The sequence below is a fragment of the Balaenoptera acutorostrata genome, chromosome 11 (assembly GCF_949987535.1).
Source record: "Balaenoptera acutorostrata chromosome 11, mBalAcu1.1, whole genome shotgun sequence".
In the NCBI taxonomy this organism is placed as follows: Eukaryota; Metazoa; Chordata; class Mammalia; order Artiodactyla; family Balaenopteridae; genus Balaenoptera; species Balaenoptera acutorostrata.
The window spans coordinates 84,112,276-84,137,986 of record NC_080074.1 but is presented as its reverse complement, the minus strand read 5'-3'; the positions used below and the strand labels follow the sequence as shown (position 1 = coordinate 84,137,986).

At 38.2% G+C, this 25,711-nt stretch overlaps 1 protein-coding gene across 1 annotated transcript in view; it reads left to right on the top strand.

Moving 5' to 3' along the window:
* The window catches only part of STK38L (serine/threonine kinase 38 like), a 77,531-nt gene that overhangs the window by 43,281 nt on the left and 8,539 nt on the right, over positions 1-25,711 (top strand). Inside the window, exons 2-6 of the mRNA XM_057557056.1 lie at positions 9,528-9,672; positions 13,366-13,417; positions 18,432-18,554; positions 18,815-18,898; positions 24,855-24,978. Coding sequence (XP_057413039.1) covers positions 9,539-9,672; positions 13,366-13,417; positions 18,432-18,554; positions 18,815-18,898; positions 24,855-24,978 — 517 coding nt within the window. The 5' untranslated portion in view covers positions 9,528-9,538. The remainder of the gene's footprint in view (positions 1-9,527; positions 9,673-13,365; positions 13,418-18,431; positions 18,555-18,814; positions 18,899-24,854; positions 24,979-25,711) is intronic.

Sequence of the window (25,711 nt, the reverse complement as noted above, 5' to 3'; positions counted from 1 at the left end):
TTACATTGTACATCTCAAAGTTACACAATCTTATATATAAATTATATCTCAATAAAGCTAGAAAAACATACACATGAACACAGATGATGTGTAGAAAGATGTCTGATGATAGACTGGACCCCACCAAGAAGGTTTTCCCCAAAATTGTGGCTACTTTCAGGTAGGGAATATATTGCATTATTTTAAAGTTTCCATGTCTGTGATTTATTGGTAAAATTGAATATTTTTCATTATGTTTGTTAGCTACTTTTACTTATATATATTTGTCAATCGGTATTAGCCACTTACTAGTAAGGTTTTTATTGTCTCTTTATACTTTAATGTTATAAAAGCTGTTACGAACTTTATATATGTTTTAAGAAATATAATTTGTTATTTTAACATGGGTATAAGGTATTTTTAACATAAGCGTTTAATATATACTGTTACTTTGCAATTTCGCTTAAAATACTATCCTTTAATCTTGTTTGACATACATACATGTATATTCCAAATTTTTCTGTAATGATTCCTAGCACTATTTTCATTGTGATGATTTCCTTTTAAGACAGTCCTTTTCCTTTAAAAGATCAGTTATTCATCTTATTTTCTTGAAGTTTAACTTTTCCTTTTACTTTTATTTGCCGTTCTTTCCCATCCTTTTCTTTCCCTTCCCTTTCTTTTTCCTTCCTTTCTGTTTTTTCCTTTAGTTTTTATGTTCACCCTTTTGAACCACTTGAAATTTATTTTGATCTTTGGAGTGAAATGAACATCTGATTTGCTTTTTTTTCCAAATAGATAACCAGTTGTCCCAACACATTAATTGAATAATTCTTCCCTTCCTTCCACGATCTATGATGAGATTTCTTCATTAAAAGGCCAACAGTTTTTTTGTTTGTTTGTTTTGTTTTGTTTTGTTTTGGATCAAGGTTATTCCAGGGATTTTATGAATGTTGTTCTCTGTCTCCTTCTCCTTGCTACTTTTGTGAACAGGATTATTTTCCATTTCTAAATGTCTATCTTTAAAATTAACCTTTTAAAGCATAAATTTTAACCTTCAAATTGAACACTTTATTTAGAAAATCATTGTCTTACTTTCAGTGACCCATATTCTTTATAACAGAGGCAAAAAACAGAAAACTCATGTTGTTGGGTATTGGAAGTAGATGGGAGCATGACCATGTGACAAGACACAGGGAGGGGTAGTTCTCTTGGCGCATTCAATGTCTTTGTTCATCTTACTCCTCCACCTCCCAATTCAGAGCCACAGCTTAAGTCTGGGAGCCCAGAAGGCTCCAGATCACTCGTAACCCCTCACTCCCTCTCACGCTCGCTTGCTCTCCAAGAACTTCTCTAGGCTACTAACTTCATGTTTGTAAATTCTATAATTTCTACATATATGAATTCTATATGTAAATAAAATATTAATAAATAAGGATATATTTTTATAGTTATAATCTATTAATGCTTGTTTTTTTCCCATGCTATTTTTGTTGTTTGGCTTCTGCATAATTCTCCATTACAAATAGCTTTGAAGTCCTCACTCTGGTCCTCCCTTACTCTTCCCCTCCCCCCTTCCCCCCATGCCCCCCACTTCTTGCCTTGCAAATTGTGATTTTTTTTTCCCCTCTTTTAGTCTAATAAAGGCGAGTATGTTCCTGTGTGTGTTTATGAGGGTACCAATTAACAGAACTTAATCTAAAATTCTTTTAGGGATGCCTCTACTATCTAAAAGTTTTGTTTGTTTGTTTTACCATTCTGGTGCTAAATTATCAGTGTCTAAGTTGTTCGGCATTTCAGCTGAGGTAGTTTAGGTTTTATTTATTTATTAAAAAATTTTTTTTAAAATAAATTTATTTATTTTTGGCTGTGTTGGGTCTTCGTTGCTGTGTGTGGGCTTTCTCTAGTTGCGGTGAGCGGGGGCTACTCTTCATTGCAGGGCGCAGGCTTCTCATTGTGGTGACTTCTCTTGTTGTGGAGCACGGGCTCTAGGCGCGTGGGCTTCAGTAGTTGTGGCACACGGGCTTAGTTGCTCCGCGGCATGTGGATCTTCCTGGATCAGGGCTCGAACCCATGTCCCCTGCATTGGCAGGCGGATTCTCAACCAGTGCGCCACCAGGGAAGTCCCAGTTTATTTTTTTAAGTTCACTATGACTTGGTAGATTGAGCTGAGCATCTTCTGCAGGCAAGATCTAATGCATTACTAGACAGCTACAGCGATAGAAAATTTAATTTTGTAAATATATTTAAGAATAGATGGCTTCTTTCTGAGTATTTTTGAGAAAAATGGGGTACTATCTTACCTAAACATTAAGATCTGTAAACAGGCCAGTTTTTAGATAAAATTACTACTACTTTGTTTGGCAAATTTAATTCAGTTTAATTTAGCTTAATTGTTTACATTTACTTCAGAAACACTTTCCCTTCTCAAGTTAAAAAAACAATGTGCAGAGGGATTTTTAGCAATTATTCGGATCAACATACTTAAATAGTCTGCTATTAACAGTATTACATAGCTAAATAAGCTTTTGGGAGGTCAACCTTTGAACTATATTTTGGTCAGCAGGGAAAAATGCCTCCTTGTAAAACAGGTTTGAAAATAAAAATGATGATGTTGATTTCACCACCACTGTGCCATCACCACCAGGCTTATGACACATAGAAAACAAGGACAACTGTCTGTATGAATTCGCTCCTCTGGACTAGTGAACAGGACACACACCAAATGGAGAGAGTCACATTAACTAATGAAAAACAAAAACAAAAGCTCTTGGCACTAAACACAGTAAATAGATTATAAGTAGAGTGGATGTCTGTTGTCTCCGGAGAATTACTCCATCTTGTAAGAGGAGTGATTAGTTTTTCTCTGGAACACCTTCTCCTGTCCTAGTCATAGCCCCAAATCACTACTAACTTCTAGTAAGACTTCTACCAAAAGCTTTTGTTGTTGTTTTTTGTTTTTCTTGTACTTCAAGTCTTTCTATTTAGAAAACTGAATAAGTACTTTTTGATACATTTCTTTCTCCACTAAAAGCACTCTAAATTTTCAAACCAAGTAGGTTTTAAGACTAGAAGAGATAGAGAATATCCACTAGAGAATAAATTTACAAGCTAACTTACTAGGATAGCAGCTCAAGGAAGGAAGAATGAGCAGGAGGACTGGGTAAGGAAGGGAAGAAAATTCATCATTTTTGTGCATTTAATATGAGCCAGATGTGTTTAAAATATTTTCTCATTTATATATTGATTTATCAAACACATGACATTTCTCTGTGCTAGGCACCATTCTAAGTCCTTTATAAATATTAACTTCCATAATTCTTGTAAGTCTTGCATTAACATAATAAGCATGTACACAAGTTGGCCATCATTATCTTTATTTTAGTCAACAGGAAACTGAAGCACAGAAAGTTTAAGTAATTTGCCTAAACTCACACAGCCAGTGAGTGTCTGAGCCAAAATTCAGACCTAGCAATCTGGGCCTTCATCACTGTGCTCTGCCATCATTGGAACATCACATCAACTCTATAAGGCTGGCATGGTTTATATCCATTTGAGAGACATGGATCCTGTGTCTGGTGAAATAACTCAGGATCAGCCTTGAACTTATTTTCTTTCCCCACCATTAGCTCTTCTTATACTTCCTATTCTTGCTAATGATATCAACATTTACCTAGTCATCCAAATCTGAAATTGAATTATAGATTTCAATGTTTTCAGTTGAGTATCTGAGCCCTTCTTTTAATCTCTCCTGCTACTATGTGAAATTGGGCCCTTATTATTCTGCACTAAACCAGGACTGGAATCTCAAATGCTTACGGAAGCAGGCAGGTAATGCAAGGAGTGAAGGAGGCTGGGCCTGAGGGAAGAAAGTTGGCGGACTCTGGTGGGATGCGGGCTTGCAAGGGGCCTGCTTCTTCTGTCCTTGCTGCCTATTTGCAGGCAGGAATATGGGCTCAAATTTGACAGACTTGATTTTTGGAGAGGAACCAGAAATCTGGATTTTTACGTGAAATCTTCTAATTTCTGAATCATAGTGCAAGTCCCACAAAATACGGCTGCAGGCCACCAGTTTGTAACCCCTGAGTGTTTATTACTGAGTCCCCTAACCTAATTTACACTCCTCCAGTCTAGTCTGCTCCCAGCCTTCGTGCTATCTTCCCTGTGCTAGCATAATCTATCTGAAGGGCCAATCAGAATTTTAGGGGTGGTTAGGCGGATTAAAAGTATTAAAACATGTAACATTTTTAGAAAAGTTCTTGGTACTGGGGTACACACTCAATAAATGTTCTTTATTGGCTGTTAGTTCTTCACTTAATTAAAAGCCTTAAATGACTCCCATTTATACTCAGGGTAATTTTTTACCATGGCATGAAAGGTATTTTATCATGATTCCTAACTGACTTTCCACCTTCATCTTCGGCTGTTTCACCACATGTACTCAAGCCCTTCTCTACACTCAAGTGTGCCAGTTGATTTCATGCCCTTTCACCTCTTCCTCTTCTGCCCTGGCCATCTGACTTGTGAACTCTTATCCTTCCCAACCCCCCAACAAGATTCAATTCAGGCATCTCCTCCTTTCTTAAACCTCTGACTACACTTTTCCTTGAGTTTCCCTTGTGTCCTCATAGGATTGTGAACTCCCTAAGGGCAGGGACTGTATTTTATCAGTCTTAGTACTTTGTGCAGTGCTGGAAGGTAGTGTATATCTGCAGTAAATGTTGGTTGGAAATAATACAAGTAGCAAAAGTTAGTGCTGGGACTTGAACTCCCACCTGACTGTGAATTTCTTGCTCTTCGGATTGTACCTCATAGAGGAAAGAAGCTGTGACTGCTCTGTTATCATTAGGGACCCAGTGGACACAGTGTCCAACCTGAGGACCTGTTGCAGCCTAGGACACTATGGTGGCAACTAATGATGAATCTACGAAAATTTTTATACTCTAAGGCATTAATGATACTCTGTCCTCTGAAGTATAGTATGAGGAAACTAAGGTGAAATCATCGGTTAAATAGTGTTTTACCAGTCAGGTAAAGCAGCTCTGTTTTCCTATTTTAGAAGTGTGATGGCAAATGCTTGGAGACACTACATGTATTTATAGAAGGCCTGAGTGCCAGATTTGTTATCTCCTTTCCCCAGGCTTGATAAACGAAAGAATGCTGGACTCAACGATTGGTAGAGTCTCCATTAATGAATAGGGGAGTCTGGAGAAAACACGTGAACAGGAAATCCAAGTGCACCTAGTGTTGTTTTTATCAGTCCAGGAATTCTAGACTTGCAAATTGTATCCTCTTCTTTTTCTGGCTAAAGAAAGGGCTTTAGTAAAAGACAAAGAACAGTGTGAAATCCATTAGAGGAATAAATCTGCAGTATAATAAGTGCCAGTCATCCAGATCATTCTTTTTAATAAATTGGTCACTTCTGTTCTTAGTTATGTTTAATTTGAATTTTATAAAGCCTATTTGTGTCTGGTTAGAGAGTAATAATTTTTTCTTGTTTTTTTAAGCTAATCTCTAAAAGATGTTATTCAGTCAAGACTAAGGGTGGGATTTTTGGCTTTTTCTGTAGTTGTATCTCTCAAGTAGGATTTGTCTCTCTGAAGGTTAACATAAGTAAGTGATTCTGAAGTTTTTAATCCAAAGGAAATTATTATATATGGGACATATATAATTTAAAATCCATTAAATTTGAGTTCAGTTACTCACCGTCATTTACAGAATGCCGACTGTGTGCTCAGCACTTGGCCAGGTGCTGTAATACTTTTGTTACAAAGATGAATAGACATAGGTTTTGCTCTGATTTGGTTTTTAAACAAGGCTTGCACACTTGCATGTATGTATAACTAGAATGGAAAGACCATAGTGATGATGGTTAAATTATATAGTGTTTGGAAGTTGTTTTTCATTACTCAATATCCACTTCTGAATCTTGGAGTTATAAACTCATTACGTCTTTATATGGGAGAAACCTGATCTTCTCTTTACCTCTCTTTTATAAAGACCTCAGGTTCATAAATCTTTATCTAAAACAATTTCATATTTATTTCTGTACTGTTAATGCACACAATTTCTGTAGTTTGGAATTGTTTTCAATTCCCTAACTTTTTTATGTTTCACAAAAATTTCCCCCAAAGTTTTTCTCAGTAATATTTCTGCCCACTGCTAGCCCCGCCAATTTTGCATCATCTGGGAAAGCCCGGTCAGTAACAGGGCTTAATATTGGCCATCTCCTCTAGCCACTTTGAAGTGGGCAGAGGTGTCCTGGGCAGGATAGCAATCGATCTTATTTTTTTTTAAGATTCCACCTTATCCTTATGCCATTAAACAGTTAAATTGCATAACAGTTCTCTGTTTTGATGCCATACTTACCAAGCAGTCTTCTTCAGTCTGTACATCCAGCTTGTCTACAATGACGGAGCACATTTGCCCAGAGATACAAGTATCTGTTTCGTGTTCCTCAGTTTCTTATTGTGTGAATCAGCAAATTGCCATTATGTCTTGTGTATCAGTCTCTTGTGAACTTTGTGAGGATAAAGGAGCTTCCAGAATTCCCTTGCCCTGGGACTGTGGCAGCTGAAGGCCAGACCTTGCTTCTTGCCAGACAGAGCAGAGCAGCATGTCAGCTGCCTTCCAAGGCCACACCCTGAGTTCATCATACATCTTTCTTTCCAACTTCTACAAATATTACTGATGTGTTATTTCTTTGTGCTTTTTTTCAAGGGGCATGGTTTTGTTTGTTAGTCTTTTCACCATTCACTCTTTGAAAGGAAACTGTAGACAACTATAGTTGGGTCTTGACCTTTTTTCCTCCTGCAGATTGGCAAACCAATCTGAAAATTCTCTATCAGCTACAGATATTCTGGACTAATCAGAAAGCACTCTAAAATTTCTAGGTATTAATTACTCTTTGTTGGAGTTTCTAAGTCCCCCTCCCCCAGATATTGAAAAAGAGTAGCAGGCACTTTTTTACCAGTGTTTAAAGATAACTATCTATAAATTTAAATTTTATATGCCTAAAGAGGCCCCCTAGAATACTACTGCAAATGTATACCTAACCCTCTTTTGAGGATTCAGGATAGATATTAACATATTAACGATGCTGGGAAGTCTTGCAGTAAGAAACTTTGTATAATCTGGATTTCCTAAATTTATTTGAATTCCTCCACTTCACGTCCATCCTCCCAGCTCCCCCCTCCTCACCAAATCCCCAAATCCCAATTAGCAGACATGATTTGGGATGTTTGCTATATACAATCCCATTCCCTCTTTTCCTTTCTTTGACTTTTCTGCATCTGATCCTGAAACATAAAACATGAACGCTGTTGAGATTTCCGAAGATGGTATGGCAGCACTGCCTTAGGTAGCATTCCAAGCTTAGTGCTTGAAAATCACTTGGCCAGAATAATTCTTGAGCTTATTTTTATTATTGTTTAAAAAATAATGCTCACTATTATTAAAGCACATTAAAAAATTAAACTAGATGCCTAAAATAATGTCTTACATTTGTATGATTTCTATGTTATATTATCTCAGATGGCCTTAGACTAGGCCTGTGAATGAGGCAGAGCAAGTCCCGTAATTCCTGTCTGGGCCGGAAAGTGACCTGAGTTCAGAGCGTTCTGGTGATTTCAATAAGACCATGTGATCAGTTAGTAGCAGGACCTGGATTAGATCTCTAAATATCTGACTCCAAGGTTCAGTAAGTTTCTTTTTCCACAGTTGCCAACCTTTATAGGCAATTTTTGCTAATTTTTTCAACTCTCCTCCCACACCCCCCCCCCATTTGATAGGTGGACTCCTTCACTCATTAATGCCTACTGTGTGTCCAATACAGTGCTATCAAGGTGAACGCTCAAAAATGATTCAGAAAAAGTTCTTGCCCAGAGGTGTTCCTAGTTTAGTGGGATAGGCAGGTGAAGTGATCGGCACCAGTCCTGGGAGTGTTTGTTACAAATGGCAGAGAGCACACTTGAAAGAATGCCATTTGGCCCCTTCTGGTCCATCGATGTCTCTTCTGGCAGGGAACCTTAGAGAAGTCACCGCAGGAAGGCTTCAGACAAACTGGGCTGTAAAGGGTCAGCAGGATGCCTGCAAATAGCGTGTAGGACATAACTGGTTCAGGAATAGGTCATGTGAGGGCTTGGAGGCATGAAAGGGCCAAGTACGCGGGGAGAAGAGTGAGTGGTGAGGAAGGGCAGCAGATAAGGCCAGAAAGGCGAGTTGGAGATAGCACTTGGGTGGGGTTGGACTCTGCAGCTCACCAGCTGTGTGACTTGTCCAGGCTTCACTTCCTTTCTTTACCAGGCTGCTGTGAGGAAGAAATACAGTCATGCCTAGGAGTGCCACTGCCTTTAATCCTCAGGCAGGAAAAGGGGGAAATTAATGAATAAACTCTCATCAAGTTTCTGTTAGATAGAAGCATTCCACGTTTGTGAGTTGTCTTTGTTTATCTTGCTAAGCTAATTTGACTTGCTGTACATGCCATGAACAATTTAAACAAGTAATGTGATCAGCTTCTTGTTATAAAAAGATTTATAGTAGTCAGCAGAGGAACAAGTTTATGATGTTAAAATAATAGATGCAATTTTAGGCATAATGAGGCTCAAGCAGTAAATTGAGGTATAAACCCACTAAGACAACAGTGGAACTGGGAGTTTGCCATAGTTAAATTGTTTACTTTCAACCTGTATTTGACTTGTTTCACATGAAGAACGAGAAAGGTCTTTGGTTCATTCCATTATCCCTGGAGTATAGCCCAGTTCAGGTCGATATCCAGGGCTCTGTGTCTTTATGTAGTTAAGGAGAGGTGGGTGTTGGGGAGTAGGTGGCAGATTTGGAAGAATATTTTTCAGCTAAGAATGCAACGTTGGATGGTCACCCTGGCAATCTGGATCTCCTCTAGGAGAGTCTGTTATGATTCCCATCCAGATAAGCAAAAACCTCTTTAATGTATGGAACCATTCTAGGTTTTTTGTTTGTTTGTTTTTTGTGGGGTTTGTTTTGGTTTTTTTTGGTCTAGATGTGGACTATGGTAGGCAAGTCTCTTAGGGTCAGTGCCCACCTCTAGCAGCCACCAGAGTTCAGTCTTACATTCCTTATCTTGTCTAATTGCCCACATTATCTGCTTTCTTTCTCTTTTTGGCCACACCGTGTGGCACGTGGGATCTTAGTTCCCCGACCAGGGATCGAACCCATGCTCCCCACAGTGGAAGTGCGGAGTCTTAACCACTGGACCACCTGGGAAGTCCCCACATTATCTTCTTTAAACCAGCACTTTGTTTGGCTGGCTCAGTGGTTTTTAAAAGTTGGCTTTAAGTAGACGAACATTGTCCAGGAAGGGCCATAAAACTTCCATGTTGTCACCTGGCTTGATTCATACATTTTTGTTTCCTGCCTGGTTCCTACAGGCATTTGAGTTTCATTTGAATGTCTTACCTGTTAGGGTACAATGTTGTTGCCTAGTAGAAATTAAACCATTTCTAGAGTTTGTTAAAAGGGATAGAAAGTTTTCTTTCTGTTGAGTAATTTGTGCCTCTGTGTTGTTCTAGTTTCTGTTACTATGGCAATGACGGCAGGGACTACAGCCACCTTTCCTATGAGCAACCATACCCGGGAAAGAGTGACTGTGGCCAAGCTCACGCTGGAGAATTTCTACAGCAACCTAATTTTACAGCATGAAGAGAGAGAAACCAGGTATAGTAAAGGCTGGTCAAAATTTTCTGTGTAGTTAAATAAGCTGTTACACTGCAAGTGGGGTGTAAGCATGTTGTCCATGAATAATATAAATATGGTGGGTCCCTGTATGCTGACAGTATACCTGGTTCCTTGTTTCATTTTCACAGAATAGTGTCTTGTCCTGGGCACCCATATACTTATATCACATGTCAATTGATGTTTTAAACAAAACGTTTCTAACCATGACATTATGGTATATTTTTATACTCCCTTTTTTTTTATACTTTCTTTTAGAGGGCTACTTAACGACTGCCTTTAATCCAGAAACATTTGTAGTGTTGTGTGTATATCAGTGGAAATGGGAGAATTATAAAAAGAATGAATGACGTTATTTTGCCTTCAGGAAACTTAGAGTAAGGGAGATAATGCACATGAATATTACATGAAAGGGTGAAAAGTACGCCCTTTGAGAAGGGCAAAGAAGGGGGAGATTGTTTTTGACTAAGCAACTGGGAAGGCTTCATAAATGGTGGTGGCATTTAAACAGAGCTCCTAAGGAAGAGTATTTATACTATTTATATATGCATAGAAGGGGGAAGAAAGAGGTTAGAGAGCAGGAGGAAGGATATCAGAGACAGAAGAAAGCACCTTTTCTGCCAGGTCAGGCACTGTCCAGTTTAACTCAAGCTGGATTTGTACCGTTTCCTGAGAGCCTTGGATGCTTTGTATGGAGCTATTTTCATGGTAGTAAAGAGCCTTGAAAACTTTTGAACAGAAGATTTAAATGATCACAGGTGTTTCTCTGGAAGATTACTTTAGTTGTGATGTACAGAGTGGATTGTGGGAGGAGGGATTAGAAACAGGAAAGGCTAGCGCTGTAGTCCGGGCCAGTGGAAGGGAGGCTTGCTTTAGGATTAAGACAACAACAATAGGGAAGAACTGAGTGAGAAAGACAGTAAAAACACGGCAACCACCCAAGTATGGAATGTGAGAGAAATTAGTCCATGCTGGCTCTGAAGTTTCACACCTGGGCAACCAGAAAGTGGTACAACTTAGCGAAACAGAACTCGAGGGGAAGAATCTGGTTTTGAACATAATTTTGGGCAGGTCCAACTACAGATTAGACGTGGCTGGGGAGAGAATTAGAACTAGAAAATGCAACTTAAGTAACTATTCAGAAGTCAACTTAGAGTAGGGAAATATAAAAGAGAGCTAAGAAACATGGAGAACAGTGAGGAGAGCAAACGTATCTTTGATCAAATTTCCTAAAGGAAGAGAGGAAAGAGAACTAAGAGTTTGCCATCAGCAGAAATTCCAAAAGATTCAACTTAGGCAGAAGGAAAGTGATCGCATTCAGAAGATCTAAATGTAAATATGTGGATAAATCTCAGCCAAAATTGACTGTATAAGAAAAATCAACAATAATGATAATGTCATATGTATTTTAAAAAATATATTTTCCTGTAGTAGACTGTCAGTCAAGAGGGAAGTAAGTGGAATTAAATTGTCCTTAGAGATCAATGTGTCTCTAAGGATAGGGATACAACACAGAAAGGGGTAAAGATTGGTTAATTTCAGGCTTTGACAAATTAAGTGTACATGTAATTTCTAGGGTAGCCACTAAAAGAATAAAAATAGAGTTTGTAACTTTCAAACTAATAGAAGGAAAGAAAATGGATGGGGGAAAAATAAGTTCAGAAGAAGCCAAGGGAAAAAGAAAAACTGAAATACCAAAAGGCAGGCACAAGTAGAAACCACACCATAAATTAGAAATAAATCCAAACATGTAAGAAATTATGCTAATTGTAAATGTAATGAAAGTCTCTGGAAGTGAGCAGATCATCAAGGGAGACTGAATAAAGTAAAAGAGAACCAAGGAAGGAACGACCTATATTTTTTCGACAGTCACTCAAGTTATTCATCAGAATTTTAAAGGTTCATTGTCTTTTATTGCTGAAACCTTAAAATAATTCAGTTTTGCCCTCTGTTCCCAAACAAAGGAAAATAGGAATAAAAGTATCTACTGTTATTAAAAAAAAAAAAAAAAAAAAGCATGGTGATGCCATGGAAGTCAAATTAAATAGTCAGCTATTTTCTAAAAGCTTATACTTTAAGAAACATGTGATGAATTTTTAAGGCTTAATTAACTGGATAAATGCATAAGACAAATAAAGTACCAATCAGAACAAAGCATAAGATCATTTTAGAAGGAAAGCTATTTTTTAGAAAGGTACAAGAGAAGTCCATGGGTCTTCTCATTTAGGTGTGGAAGTGGATAAAAGTTATTGCATCTCTCCCCAGAAGGAGGGATAATTTACGGAAATATTAGCTTTAGCAAGGATTGAGGAAAGGGGACAGTAGGGATTTGCCAGAAGAATAAAGTTGTTCGTATATTGATAGTCCTCCTGGGTTAATGGTCCTCTTACTCTTTGGAGTCTTCCTGCAGAGAAGAAAACTCAAATCATTCAACAAGCAGCTCTGTGGCGCCTGGAGGTGCCTGATGGCAGGCACAGAATCCAGCATTAGGAACTTTAGTCCATTGGAAGGGTTGGGCTTGGGTGAATAATGTGTAAAAAAAGATAAAAATCAGTGTGATTAGCATCAGGGTAGGTGCTTATTACTAGAATTGAGAAAGTCAGTGGAGGGTATGCTTTTAGGTGCTGATTTATGAACAGGCTTTAGGTATTTTTGTTATGAATTTTCCATAAGAAATAAAAAGGATCTTAACAGTGGTTTAGGAAAGAGCTTATCTTTGGACATATTGTCATAAACAACAAATGCCAGAAGATTTGTATGATGGTTTCAATCCTCAGCCCTTATACCCATTTGGATAAATCCTTGAAAGTTAGTCTTTATCTGGTATGCTCCAAAACTAATTAGGAAGAGCTCTCCCAGGTTTATCTCTAGGAAAAAGAGCAATACCATAGAAATAAAATACTAATAGTCACTTGGAAATGAGTTGCAAAATGTGTACCACAGCTGTCTCTCTGGTTACTAGTTATTTCATCCATCACCCTCCTCACTTGTAGCTTAAGTAACGTTAAGGGTGCATTTTAAAATATTGAAGAACTGAACTTGGCTATACCTAGAAAAGCAAATGTTCTGGTAGTTAATGGGTTATTTTTTAATGTACGTATATGACTTTCCAATTTTCCAAGAATTAGAATAAAATGTACTTAATTGCACTGAACATCTTTCTGTGATTAATTAGGAAAATCAAGTTTAGTGTTTAAGTGAAGCACTTAGACAAGCTCCTTTAGCTAATAAGCGTTAAAACCAAGGTTCAAGCACAGGGATATCCACCTTAAAAAATTTTACTTTTAGTCACTGTAGTTACCTTTTTATACATCTAGTATAAACTCTGATAAATGTTAATGATTTTGGAGGTTTGAACATTAGATAACAGTTTTCTGTATTAGAACATGAGTCACCTTTGCTAACGATTCATTTAGGCAGCTTTAGAAGTAAATTATTCATTTGGCTAGTATGTGGCAGCTAATTCTGGACTGTGTTTATATTTTGAGAAAGAAATATTTATATGTGCGTATATATTTATATATATTAGTCACTATTCTTAGTGATTATTTTGATTCAACTTGAAAGATTTTTTTAGCATGGCAAACTGAGTGTAAACTTGAAAAAATAAATGTACATTTCTTAAATGGGAATACTTAGGTACATATTAAAATTTAAATAATTTTTTTTGAAAAGGCAGAAGAAATTAGAAGTGGCTATGGAAGAAGAAGGATTAGCAGATGAAGAGGTAACGTAAGCTGTAATTACTATGACTCTAGTTAACAATACTCATGTAATTGAAAGCTGCTAAATCTTAAATGCTCTCACTACAAAAAAAAAAAAGTTATGTGAGGTAATGGATGTGTTAACTAACTTTATTGTGGTCATCATTTCACAATGTACAGTATATACCTGTATCAAATCATCACATCGTAGGGACTTCCCTGGTGGTCCAGTGGTTAGGACACCACGCTTCCACTGCAGGGGGTCCGGGTTCAATCCGTGGTCAGGGGAACTAAGATCCCGCAAGCCGACTGGCATGGCCAAAAAAGAAAGAAACAAAATCATCACATTGTGTACCTTAAACTTACACAATGTTATATGTCAATTATATCTCAATAAAAGGGGGAAAAACTACTGTACGAAAGCAACCCCAGTGACTTTTTCTTGTAATGATATCAGATGATTTTATAACTTAGATAATGTGGGTTTCATATTTGAACGTGGGCTTCTTTGTCGCTGTGATGGAAATCTTTGAAAGGGGGCAGCTTTTTTTTTTTTTTTTTTTTTAATTCCAAGAACATATATATATTCAGTGAATAGTATCTAGTGTGCGGAATAAGAAAAGAGGGCGTCAAGAATAATTGATCAGTGGCCAAATTTCCTTAAATTTTTCCTAAATATTTCTTAAAACCACCAGTTCACTAGTCTGGTGCTATGAACCCCGTGGTTTAAACTACCGTGTGTTTCACCGGAAGAATCGCTGCCCCCAACTGGCCTCTCTCCCTCCATTCCCAGCCACATTCCCACTCCCAGTTTTTCTACACACTTCAGCCAGGGTTATCTGTCAAAAACCAGATTTGACCATGTCACTCTTTTGCTTAATACCCTTCACTGGCTCCCAAGTACTCTTGGGATAAGGCTAACTCTTTAACATGGGTGTACAAGGCCCTTTATGATCGGGCCCCTGCTTCCCTCTCTCTAGCCTCATCTCTTGTCACCCTACCGCCAGGCTGACCAACAACGTCAAATTACTTTCATTTCCACGCTCTTGCCTGTGGACCTTTTCCCGTGCTTTCTTTTGCTGCTTGGAACTCTTCCTTCCTCCTGCCTGAGTCGCATTATTCTTCAAGACTCTTTCCATCTCACTTTAGGCATCATGTCCACTGGGACAGAACTCTGTTCCTGTCCCTGTGGCAGCCTTAAGATACCATCTTCCCAGAGTAGAAACTCCTTACATCTCCAGGGCTGTCAGAGGGCGAGAATAAATATTTGGTGAATAAATGAACAAATGGACAATGGATCTCTCCCTAAAGAGTTTACAGATTGGAAGGAAAGATTGCGTGTGTGCGTAAAAATATGTACACGTGATAGAATGTGGCAAACTTAGAAAATACGGAGATTTTTTTTCCCCCCTAATTCAGGGGATCAGAAAAGGTTTCATGGAAGAAGTAACAATTGATTTGAATCTTAAAGAAATAGGCAGAATTTACATGATCGTTAAGAGGTATGTCCAAAATAATGAATATACGAAGACTATTGAACTTTAATAATGAACTGTATGAAAGCAGATGTCCAAGGGCCAAGCAGGTAACATAAATGAGAAAAGCTGGCCACGCTTGTTTCATAGTGGCGTCTTAGGTTATATTCTTTTGATCTAACAAACTTTGCATATTCAACTCTTATTTTTTTTTCATTTCCACAAAGAAATAGCTTCTTTTTTTGCCTTGTTCTAAAAGATTCGCTCCTCACAGTTTATCTTTTGATAAAGACATACCACTTTTCACTTCACTGAAAGAAAACAACAGCACCAGCCCGATTATACCTGTCGCCCAGTGACCGGTGCCTTGATAGGGACTGACCGGTTCCAGAGCTGCTTGCTGCCCACCCAAGGGGGCTGCGCCGTTGGCCCAGTGAGGCCCAGTTCCTATTTTTCAAGTTCTCTTGAAACCTGGACTTTTTTTGAAAACACTCGCTTTTTAAAATATTGGCAAGTCATTAGAGTGATTTAAAAACAACTTGGGGGCCCAAATCAAATGCATCCTGTGAGTTGAGTACAGCTTATAGCTTCTGGCTTGTAATCTCTGGTTCACACCAGGGAGTACTAAGTACATCTAGAGCTGTTTTCTTTGTTTCTCCTTAAATAACTTGCAGAAAATATGAGGTGATTTTACCCCTAAAAATGCTCATTGGCCCATTATAACCATCTATAAAACATCTAAAATTTTTGGTAAAGGTATTTGAATTCCACAAATGCTTCTTGTTAGGCCCCATACTAGGTCCCAGGCTGTCACATTCTATAAAATAGACATGGTCTCTCAATCTAATGTACAGTATTTTGGAACTATCTTTATGTGGGGTGGGTCTTTTCAAAGTAAAATTGTTTTATAAAAATAAATTCATCCTTAATTCATTCTGTAATAGAAAGTTATTTGTGAAATAATTTGTGAAAGTTATTTGTGAAAACTCAGCCATATATAACGTGGCCTTAAAAAGCATTTATACTGAGATGAAGTTGTTAGCTGACCCCTTTCTTATCTTAAAACTTCTGTGTACACTGTCTTCTGCAAAAACTGAGCACCCTACAGATTGAGAGTTTGAAGAACCCCAATTTGAAAAGGAATGGAGAAAAAAAAGAAAATGGCGTATTTCTAGTTTCATCTCACTTAAAATCCCATCGAACATGGAATATTATTTACTCTAATGGAAAACCAAACTGGGCAAGTTTAAGCTGCAAGAGAGCCATGAGATGTTAAGCCTGTCCACAGATTTTTGTTGTTGTCTTTGGAGAGGAAAGAATGTGATTACCACAAAAATGTTATGTGTTTTTCAAGGTGACTTAATCTACACAGGTTGTGAGCAGATGTATCAGTGATTTTTCATCGATTTTTTTTTTTTTTGTAGTTTAATGTGAACTTGTTTCAGCTCTCTCTGGACTACAACACTGACTCTAATATCATGGATAGATTTTTTTTTTTTTAAAGTACTGTAACAATGTTGTAGGTGATTTCCCTTTTTTGTAGGATTATATATTCCATACACTGTGATCTCCCTTTTTGCCATTTAATAGCTGTCCCCAAAACTACACAAACATCATTTACTTACTGCACTACACACCTATCAAATACTAATAAGCATTATTTTCTTTGGCTGTCTCTCGTCTGTCGATTTTGAGCATAATTTATGAAACTGTGTGATGAGGTCATCTTTTCCATTCAGATTAGACAAGTTTCTGAACTACAGCCAACTGCACACTGTTTTATAATCCATAAAGTCATAAATCCAGAATGCCTTTCAAAATTCTTATATCTGTTCATTTATGTAATTATAAAAAGGTCTTTGCTGTTTTGAAAGATGGTGGTATAGTGCCACCATGTGGCCTTTTTTTATTAGATACATAGTTGAAAAGCTACTTTTGAGCTCTCCTATTTTGTTTTACTAATAATTCATTTTTCAACATTATTATTCAAAAGGCATTTTTAAACAAAGAAGGTCTTCACTGTTTCCACCATTGATGTGACTTCACTTAGCTGTTTAAAGATGCTTAGATTGAAGATATATTTCCTAATTTTATCCTCTTAGATTCACTTTGTTAGAAGTATCAGAATTCCATTGAATTAATGATACATACTTGCATATTTCTTTCTTTTTTTTTTTTTAAATAAATTAATTAATTTATTTTTGGCTGCGTTGGGTCTTCGTTGCTGCGTGCGGGCTTTCTCTAGTTGCGGTGAGCGGGGGCTACTCTTCGTTGCGGTGCGCAGGCTTCTCATTGCAGTGGCTTCTCTTGTTGCGGAGCACAGGCTCTGGGCGTGCGGGCTTCAGTAGTTGTGGCACGTGGGCTCAGTAGTTGTGGCTCGCGGGCTCTAGAGCTTAGGCTCAGTAGTTGTGGCGCACGGGCTTAGCTGCTCCGCGGCATGTGGGATCTTCCCGGACCAGGGCTTGAACCTGTGTCCCCTGCATTGGCAGGCAGATTCTTAACCACTGCGCCACCAGGGAAGCCCATACTTGCATATTTCTAATTAATAGTTCACCTTACCCTTTTGGAAACAGATGTACACAGGGGTAGGAAGGGACTACTCAGTGGTTATATCTTGCACTTCATTTAGGAGCAATGTTTCTGAACAGTTTCAGTCATTTTGACTTATTTTCTCCTCAGACCTGAACCACTGAAAGCTTGATAGGGTTCAGTTGAAGATGAACCGGGGTTTAATTTTTTCCCTGATTTTGTTCATTACCTATTCTAAGTGACCTCTACTAGGAGAGGTAATTTGACATAATTCTATGTAAAAAAAAAGAGAATTTTGTTTGGTGAGGGGAAAAATGAGGTTTAGAACTTCAATTTTGTTTAAATAAATGCCCATTCCAAGTGTAACCTTCAGGTATTTCATAATGTTTCTTATTAATAGTATTTTTTGTAATCTTTGGAGAATGAATTATGAAATTCTTGACTTGGATATTTTAAAGGATGCTTTGTATAATTTTTTTTGTTGCAATTTCATATTTTCAAGAAGTTGTGTGACAAGTCTCAAGCACTTTATTAAAAATCTGCCCAAGAATAAATTCTACCATAAATAAATCTGTATGGAAATATTGCTGTTATGTTACTTCAGTGTCACAAGTCTCAGTAGTTGTGACAGCAACCTTGGAAATCAGGGAATTGAAGCAAAGTAGATTTCTTGACAGTAAAAAATCAATATCAGAATATTATTAGCATTTCCTAAAGTTTAATTTTTGTTTTTGAATTAATTTAGCATAAAAATGAAAAAATATGTGAACTAGTTAAGGTGAAATATTTAATGGAGTCTGCCTCAAGAATAAAGATTTATTAACTGTTAAAAATTTAAAAATGGTTTTTTTGGATTATTTTATTTTTTCCATGCTTAATAAATATTCACCTTTGGTAAATAAGTTATAGCACCAGTATATAATATTTAGATACATTACCCTCATTATAATATATCTCATCTTTTAATACTATAGGCTTCCTTTGAAATAATCTGATTTTAAAATCATCCTTTTAAACTGTCCTTTTTTAATAGAAAAAGTTACGCCGATCACAACATGCTCGCAAGGAAACAGAGTTCTTACGGCTCAAGCGGACCAGACTTGGCTTGGATGACTTTGAGTCTCTGAAAGTTATAGGAAGAGGAGCATTCGGAGAGGTGTGCTTCTTTTTTAAAGACACTGCTGTTGAACATATGTATCTTAAGATAGTTCAGAATATGTATTAAAATAACTTAATATGTATTAAAGTAGTGTAATATATTAAAATGTGTATTAAAATAGCTTAATTTTAATAGAATTTCTAAAATACCAGCAACAGCAAACTACAACACTGCTTTCTTTAAAGGAGCCTACCTTTCACTCCTAAACAAATAGTAGTGATTGTTTGACATTTGTGATATGAATTTTTACATTCTAGGTGCGGCTGGTCCAGAAGAAAGATACAGGCCATATCTATGCAATGAAGATATTGAGAAAATCTGATATGCTTGAAAAAGAGCAGGTATGAGCTCTTTAACACACGTAGCCAAAGGAGTGTCCACTGACTAGGTGTTAGAGCAAGTGCTAAAACTGGGACTTTTAAAAAGAAACCTACACATCTTACTATATAATCTGTAGACTTTTGGTAGCCTGCTTTGTTGTTTCTCAATTCTTATAGTTCAGATTTCTTCCAAATTCATAATCTGATTTACATGTCTAACAGAATACCACAGACCGGATGGCTTAAACAACAGAAGTTTCTTTTCTCACAGTTCTGGAGGCTGGAAGTCCAAGAGCAAGCAGGGTTTGGTTGCTGGTGAGAGCGCTATTCCTGGCTTGCAGATGGCTGCCTTCTCACCAAGTCCCCACATAGCCTCTCCTTGGTGTGTGCACAGAGAGGGGAGAGTGTGACTCTCTGGGGTCTCTTCATACAAGGACACTAGCCCTCCCCCTTACGACCTCACTAACCTTCATTCCCTTCTTAGAGGCCCGTCTCCAAGCCCAGTCACACTGGGAGTTAGCACATCACCGTAGGAATTTTCAGGAGGGACAAAAACATTCAGTCCGTAACAGAATACCTTCTTCTCTGAATTCAGTGAAAATAAAGGACAGTTCTCAGCTCTCTCAGTCCCTGTCACCTATCAAATAAGCAAACCAGTCTCTTCAGCATTTGCTGATTTTACATATTTCCAAAATCTGTAACCACTCCAATTTTGTACTCCTGGGCTCTCTCCATGTTTCCTGTGACTTGATGCAGTTTATGGGGCGGCCATAAATCTGAAAACATCAATAGTATTATTTTATGCATTCACCTGTATCTCCAGTCTGGGTAGAACCCTAAGTGAATATATATGCTAGTGAAGGACTCAACAAGGGTAAGAGGGAGATGGCAGCTCTCTGTACCTAATGCTTGATTTCAGTCTTTAGTCCCACCTAAAGCTTACTTTGTTATTATAGCAGTATGATGTTGATTTTTATTTAAATATGGCCCACTTTAATTTTCACTGCACTGTTTCACTTTATTTCTATTCCATTTATTCAACAAGTATTTATTACGTGCCTATGATGTGTCAAATACTATTCTACGTTCTGGGAGTACAGTGATTAACAGGAGAAACCTGATTCTTGTTTGCTGACAGTCTTGGGGACAATGGGCAGACAGCTATTTGAAATAGTCATTTCTGATGAGTACTATGAAGACAGATTTTACAAAAGGATAAAGTGATGCAGATGACCTGGCTTTAGGAGGAAGAATGAGATGAGGGAAGGTTCTCTGAGAAGGGAATATTGATGAGAGACTGAATAATTAGAAAGTATGAGATTTAACGATCTGGTAGAACAAAGATCCAGGGAGCAAATGCAGAGGCCCTGAGGCAAGAATAATCTTGGCCTGCTCAGAGATGGCAAGAAGCCACTGTGGCTGAATTCAGTGAGGGGAAGAGTGGTTGGAGATGAAGGGGAGAGGGAGGCAGGAACCAGATCACACAGAGTTTTGCAGGCCAAGAAATGGCGTGTGGGTCTTACTCTGAATGCAGTGGGAAGACATGTTTTGCTTAAACAGAGAAGCGTCATGTCTGATGGATGTTTTACAAGGATGAATCAATCCCTTTGCTTGCTGGAAGGACAAACAAGTGTTGAAGCAGGGAGAACACTTGAGAGACTGTGTAGCGATTCCAGCCAGGATGTGATTGTGGCTTATACAACAGCAAAGAGGAAAAAAGTCAAACAGATTAAGTATATATTTCCATGGAAGAGCCAGCAGTATTTTCTGTGACATACTCTATGTTGGGGGGTGTGAGAGGAGAGGTAAGGGTAGTGAAAAGGGAGGGAAGAATCAAGGATAATACCTAGAGTTTTACTTGGGAGTGGGATGCATGATGGTGTTAGTTTCTAATGTAGAAAAGACTGAGGAAGGAACAGGTTTGGTGACACTGGGAATCAAGTGTTCTCTTTGTGGCATATTAAGCTTGAGCTCCCTGTTGGATATCCAAGTAGAGATAATTATGTTGACAGTTGGCTAGAATATGGGGAGAAGTTTGACTAGAAATATAATTTAGGGACTTCCCTGGTGGTGCAGTGGTTAAGAATCTGCCTGCCAATGCAGGGGACATGGGTTCGAGCCCTGGTCCAGGAAGATCCCACATGCCGCGGAGCAACTAAGCCCGAGCGCCACAACTACTGAGCCTGCGCTCTAGAGCCCACGAGCCACAACTACTGAAGCCCGTGCGCCTAGAGTCTGTGCTCTGCAACAAGAGAAGCCACTGCAATGAGAAGCCACTGCAATGAGAAGCCTGCGCACCGCAACGAAGAGTAGCCCCCGCTCGCCACAACCAGAGAAAGCCCGTGTGCAGCAACAAAGACCCAACGCAGCCAAAAATAAATAAATAAATTAATTTATTTTTAAAAAAATATAATTTAGAAGTAATCAATAGATTGATAGTATTTAAAGTAATGGGACAGATGAAATTGCCTAGGGAACAAATATATAGCGAAGAGGGCCTGGATCCAAGCCCTTAGGGAACACTAGGCAGAGGAGAAACCAGGAAAGGAGACCAAGAGGGAACATCTGCTCAGTTAAGGGAGACCGCTAGGAGAACATGGTGTTATGGGAGCCAGCAGAAGAACGTGTTCAAAGGAGAAGGTGAATGGTCAAGTATGTTGAATGCTGCGAAGAGAGGGGGCAAGAGGAAGACAGGCCACTGGGTGTCACTGCTGGAGATTCTGAATAACTTGGGAAGGACAGCTCCAGTGGATTGGAGTGCCTAAGTGGAATAGTGGGAAAGAAAATGGGAAGCAAGAAGTGGAGAACGTGAGTATAGATTAAGTCTTTCACGTAAAGCAGAACAAAGAACAGTTTGGTAAAGAATGTTGGTTTTTTTGTTGTTGTTAAGGCATTGCTGATTGGAAGAATCCATTAGAGAGAGAAAAATTGAAGATGCAGGAGAGAGAAGGCAGATAATTACAGGAGTACACAGGATGACAGAGGAGTTGATCTTTGATAGGAGCTGGGACCTATTCATTAGGACAGGGCGGAAAAGCAGAGAAAGTAGGAACAAACGCAGGGTGGTTGATCTGGCGTGTAAAGTGCCAGGTTCCTCCTGAGTGCAAATAAAGGAGGTCATCAGCAGGAGGAAAGGAGGGGTAGGTAGCTTGTCGGAGGTGTAAGCAGAGAGAAGTTGTGAAACAGTCACAACTATTGACTTGAAGTGTGGGAAAGCAGACTTGCAGTTGAATGTCCCTTGAGATTTTCAATCATGAATGTAAAGTGAAACCACTTGGTATCGTTGGGTGATTTTTCTCTGGTAATACTTAGTTGCTCTGGGGCAGGTACAGAATAGGCAGAAATTTGGGTCTAACTAGGGTTGGTATTTTGCCAGGGAAATACAACAGAGGGAGAGGGGGACAAGGGAGTTGAAGCTGTTTGCAAAAGAGTGATTATAATGATGGAACCAAGGCCGGGTAGAGAAAGAAATGAGGTTCTGAGGAGAGTAACAGAGAAAAAGTGGTGTAGGGTCCATGGAATGGAGATTGAAGTACACGAATAAGACACCTGGGAGGATAAAAGGTGGGGATCAGAAACAGAGTTCCTTAAAATGGAGGTTTTAGAGGGAGGGCAGTTACTGGTTATGAAAAGGACAAGAAGATTACCACGCGTGGCTGAGGTTCAGTGGAGGAAAAGATCACTGGAGGTGAGGAAGAATGCAGGAGCTGTGCAGGGGGTATTCGGTGGTTCGTCCTTATGGATCTTGAAATGCACCCATGACCAGAAAGGATGGAAAGGAAGCTGGTGAGCCATGAGCTGAAGCCATGAATGACTGAGGGGGTTGACCAGGAGGAAGGACGACAGCTGACGGCGCCTGACAGCATGCCCGCAGAGGAGCTGGGGATGAGGAAAGTGTCACAATGGTTCAGAAGCAGCTTAGGACGAGCAGGAAACCAAGAAACACGAGAGAGAAAGCAGGTCATTCCTGACAACTCACTCTGCGGGAAGACGGGACGCTCCGTGGACAGCCTGATTTCAGTTAGGATGAGAAGGCGACAGGAACCATCCAGAGATGAGGTGACGGGGGTTCTGCTGAACACAGGCTGATTCCAGGGGGAAGTGGTTCGGAAGACGAGGAAGGTCGAGATACTGAGCTGTGTTAGAGAATTGCAGACAATCATGGGAATAAATGTCTGTGTCAAGATGTTGATCCTCAGAGATGAGGAGATAAACAGGAATCTTCTAACTAAGCCGTATGGGATTAGTCCTGGGTCGGGTTTTAGAGGAAGAACAAAAGGCAGCAGTTAGTTCCAGCTGTAGTCTTTAGTTACTGGCCACGTTGGCTACTGGGCACTTCAGTGTAGCTAGTCTGAATTGAGATGTGCTGTGAATGGAAAATGCTCAGCAAATTTTGAAGATTTGGTGCAAAAAAAAAAAAAAAAGTGTAAAATATCTCAATAATTTTTATATTGATTATATACTGAAATTACAACATTTTGGATATATGGGTGTTACAGAAACTATATTGTTAAAAATAATTTCACCCATTTCTTTTTACTTTTTGTGTGGCTACTAGAAAACTTAAAATGATGTACGTGGCTTACATTTATTTCTATTGGACAGCCCTGGTCTAGAATATTTTGCAGGAGAATCTCGCTGGAGTCCAACATCAAGTCTGTTTTGCACTTTGGGGTTGTTTTTTCCCCTACATAAATTAATCTGCTTTTGTCACCATTGAATTTCATTTTAGAAAACCTTTTCCCCACTCAATTCTAATATGTCATTATTTTAAGTTTTTATCACATTTACTTGAATGCTAACCACTCTGCAAAATTAAGTAGCAGCTTTTCTCCCCGCTATTGTGGTACTGGATTACTGTGCATGATACTTCCTATACTTTAGAAGCATAGGCTCATTTTTGAAAACATATCCTGTAGTCTGGCTTTAAGATACTTAAAAATAATCAAGCCAAGTTTATCCTGACAACCACAGAGGCAACACCAAAAGTTTTTCCTTTACCATCTTAAAATGCTTTGTAAAAGGCAATAGGTAAGAATTTTGGTATCATTTTTCACTTTATGAAACAGGTCCAGAGAGATTTTAAGGTTTTTGATGCCAGAAATCAAGTTTTTAACGTTTATTCTTGTGCTTTGATTTTGATCTCAGAGCATTTACTGTATCAGATCATAATACAATAATCCCAGATAATTTAAGCAGATCATATTTTGTTGTCATGAAAAGGTTTACAAAATCTGTGTTCTTGTGTGCTTTAGGTCAGAGTTCATAATGATGCACAATGAAAATAGCAAACGCATAAAATCAAATCCTATCGTTAATTAAACTTTGAAGAAAGAATGTATAACTATATCAGTGTAAAAGCATCTGAAAGTTGATTATACCAACCCCACAAATCACTCAGTTTATAAAATTTTTCAGTCTATTCATGTAATAGTAGCTCTAGTAATTATGTGTCTGACAAAAGTAAGTAGCAAAATTCCAAAAAGTTATATAATAATTTGCTGTAGATGTTTATAAATATTATAAAAGTTCATTATAACAAAATGATATAAAATTATTGTAAATGTTTCTCCTTCTTAAAAAAACAACCTAAAGGTTAGAGACCAAGTCAGTCCCTTTTTTGGACTAGTAAGAGTTAAAAATAGTTTGCTAAGGACCCAGACTTTGTCATACCAATCTATAGGGCATTGCTTACTACTTTTAACTTTTAAAAGTCAGACCCTAAATTTATATGACAAAGCCAAGATCCTTGGCTAGGTGGAGATTCTGGTTAGAAAAATTTTAGACTAATCATTTTTCTACTTCAAAGGCCTCAGCTTCCCCTTGTGATCCCACCTTTTCAGGCCTAAAGATGTCAGCTAAAATAAACTATTTCCTGAGCTTCTCCAAATTTAATGAGAATATGATAATTGTTAAGAAGTAAGCTTGGAAAATGTGTAATGTGTTACAATTATTTTTTCAAAATACATTCTTCCAGGTGGCCCATATCCGAGCAGAAAGAGATATTTTAGTAGAAGCAGATGGTGCCTGGGTGGTGAAGATGTTTTACAGTTTTCAAGATAAGAGGAACCTTTATCTAATCATGGAATTCCTCCCTGGAGGTAAAAGCAAACAATAGCAATGACAGACTGACACAAGCACACTGTTATATGTAATTATAATTTTATTGATTAGGTTTACTTTTATATCCCTAGCTCTGAGGTTTTACACAGTCATGATTTTCTAATAGTTCCTCTCATAATAATGCTAATTTGGACCACAAATCCGATTATTTTGAAGAAATGATAAAGTTGGCACATTTTAAATATTATCATTCTGTGTTTACTGTATATAATTATTTAGATCTTTACAAGTCTGGAGTTAAGAACAAGTCACTAAAGAAGAAGACAAACAACCCAGTGGGCAAATGGTAGGCAGTGTACAGAAGAAAACTCTGGTTAGTCTACAAATATATAGGAAAATGTTCAACTTCACCCATATTCAGGGAAATGCAAATTAAAACAAGAATGAGATTCCATTTCACACTCATCTGATTAGTAAAAACATTGAAAGTCTGATGGGGCTGGGGGAAACGGGCCTCTCATCTGTGCGAAGGAATCTCTAACCCTTACAGAGAGCAGTTCAGAGATACCAGTAAAGTTGAAAATACACGTGCACAAGAGGCCTGTAAAAGGATGCTCACTGCAGCAGTGTCATAATAGTGAAAAACTAGACACAAGATGAATGTCCATCAGTAGAAGAATGGATAAATAAAATGTGGCATAATTGTGTGATGAAATGTTTTACAGTAGTGAAAAGTCAGGAGCTCTATCTATTTCAACAGTAGGATCTCAG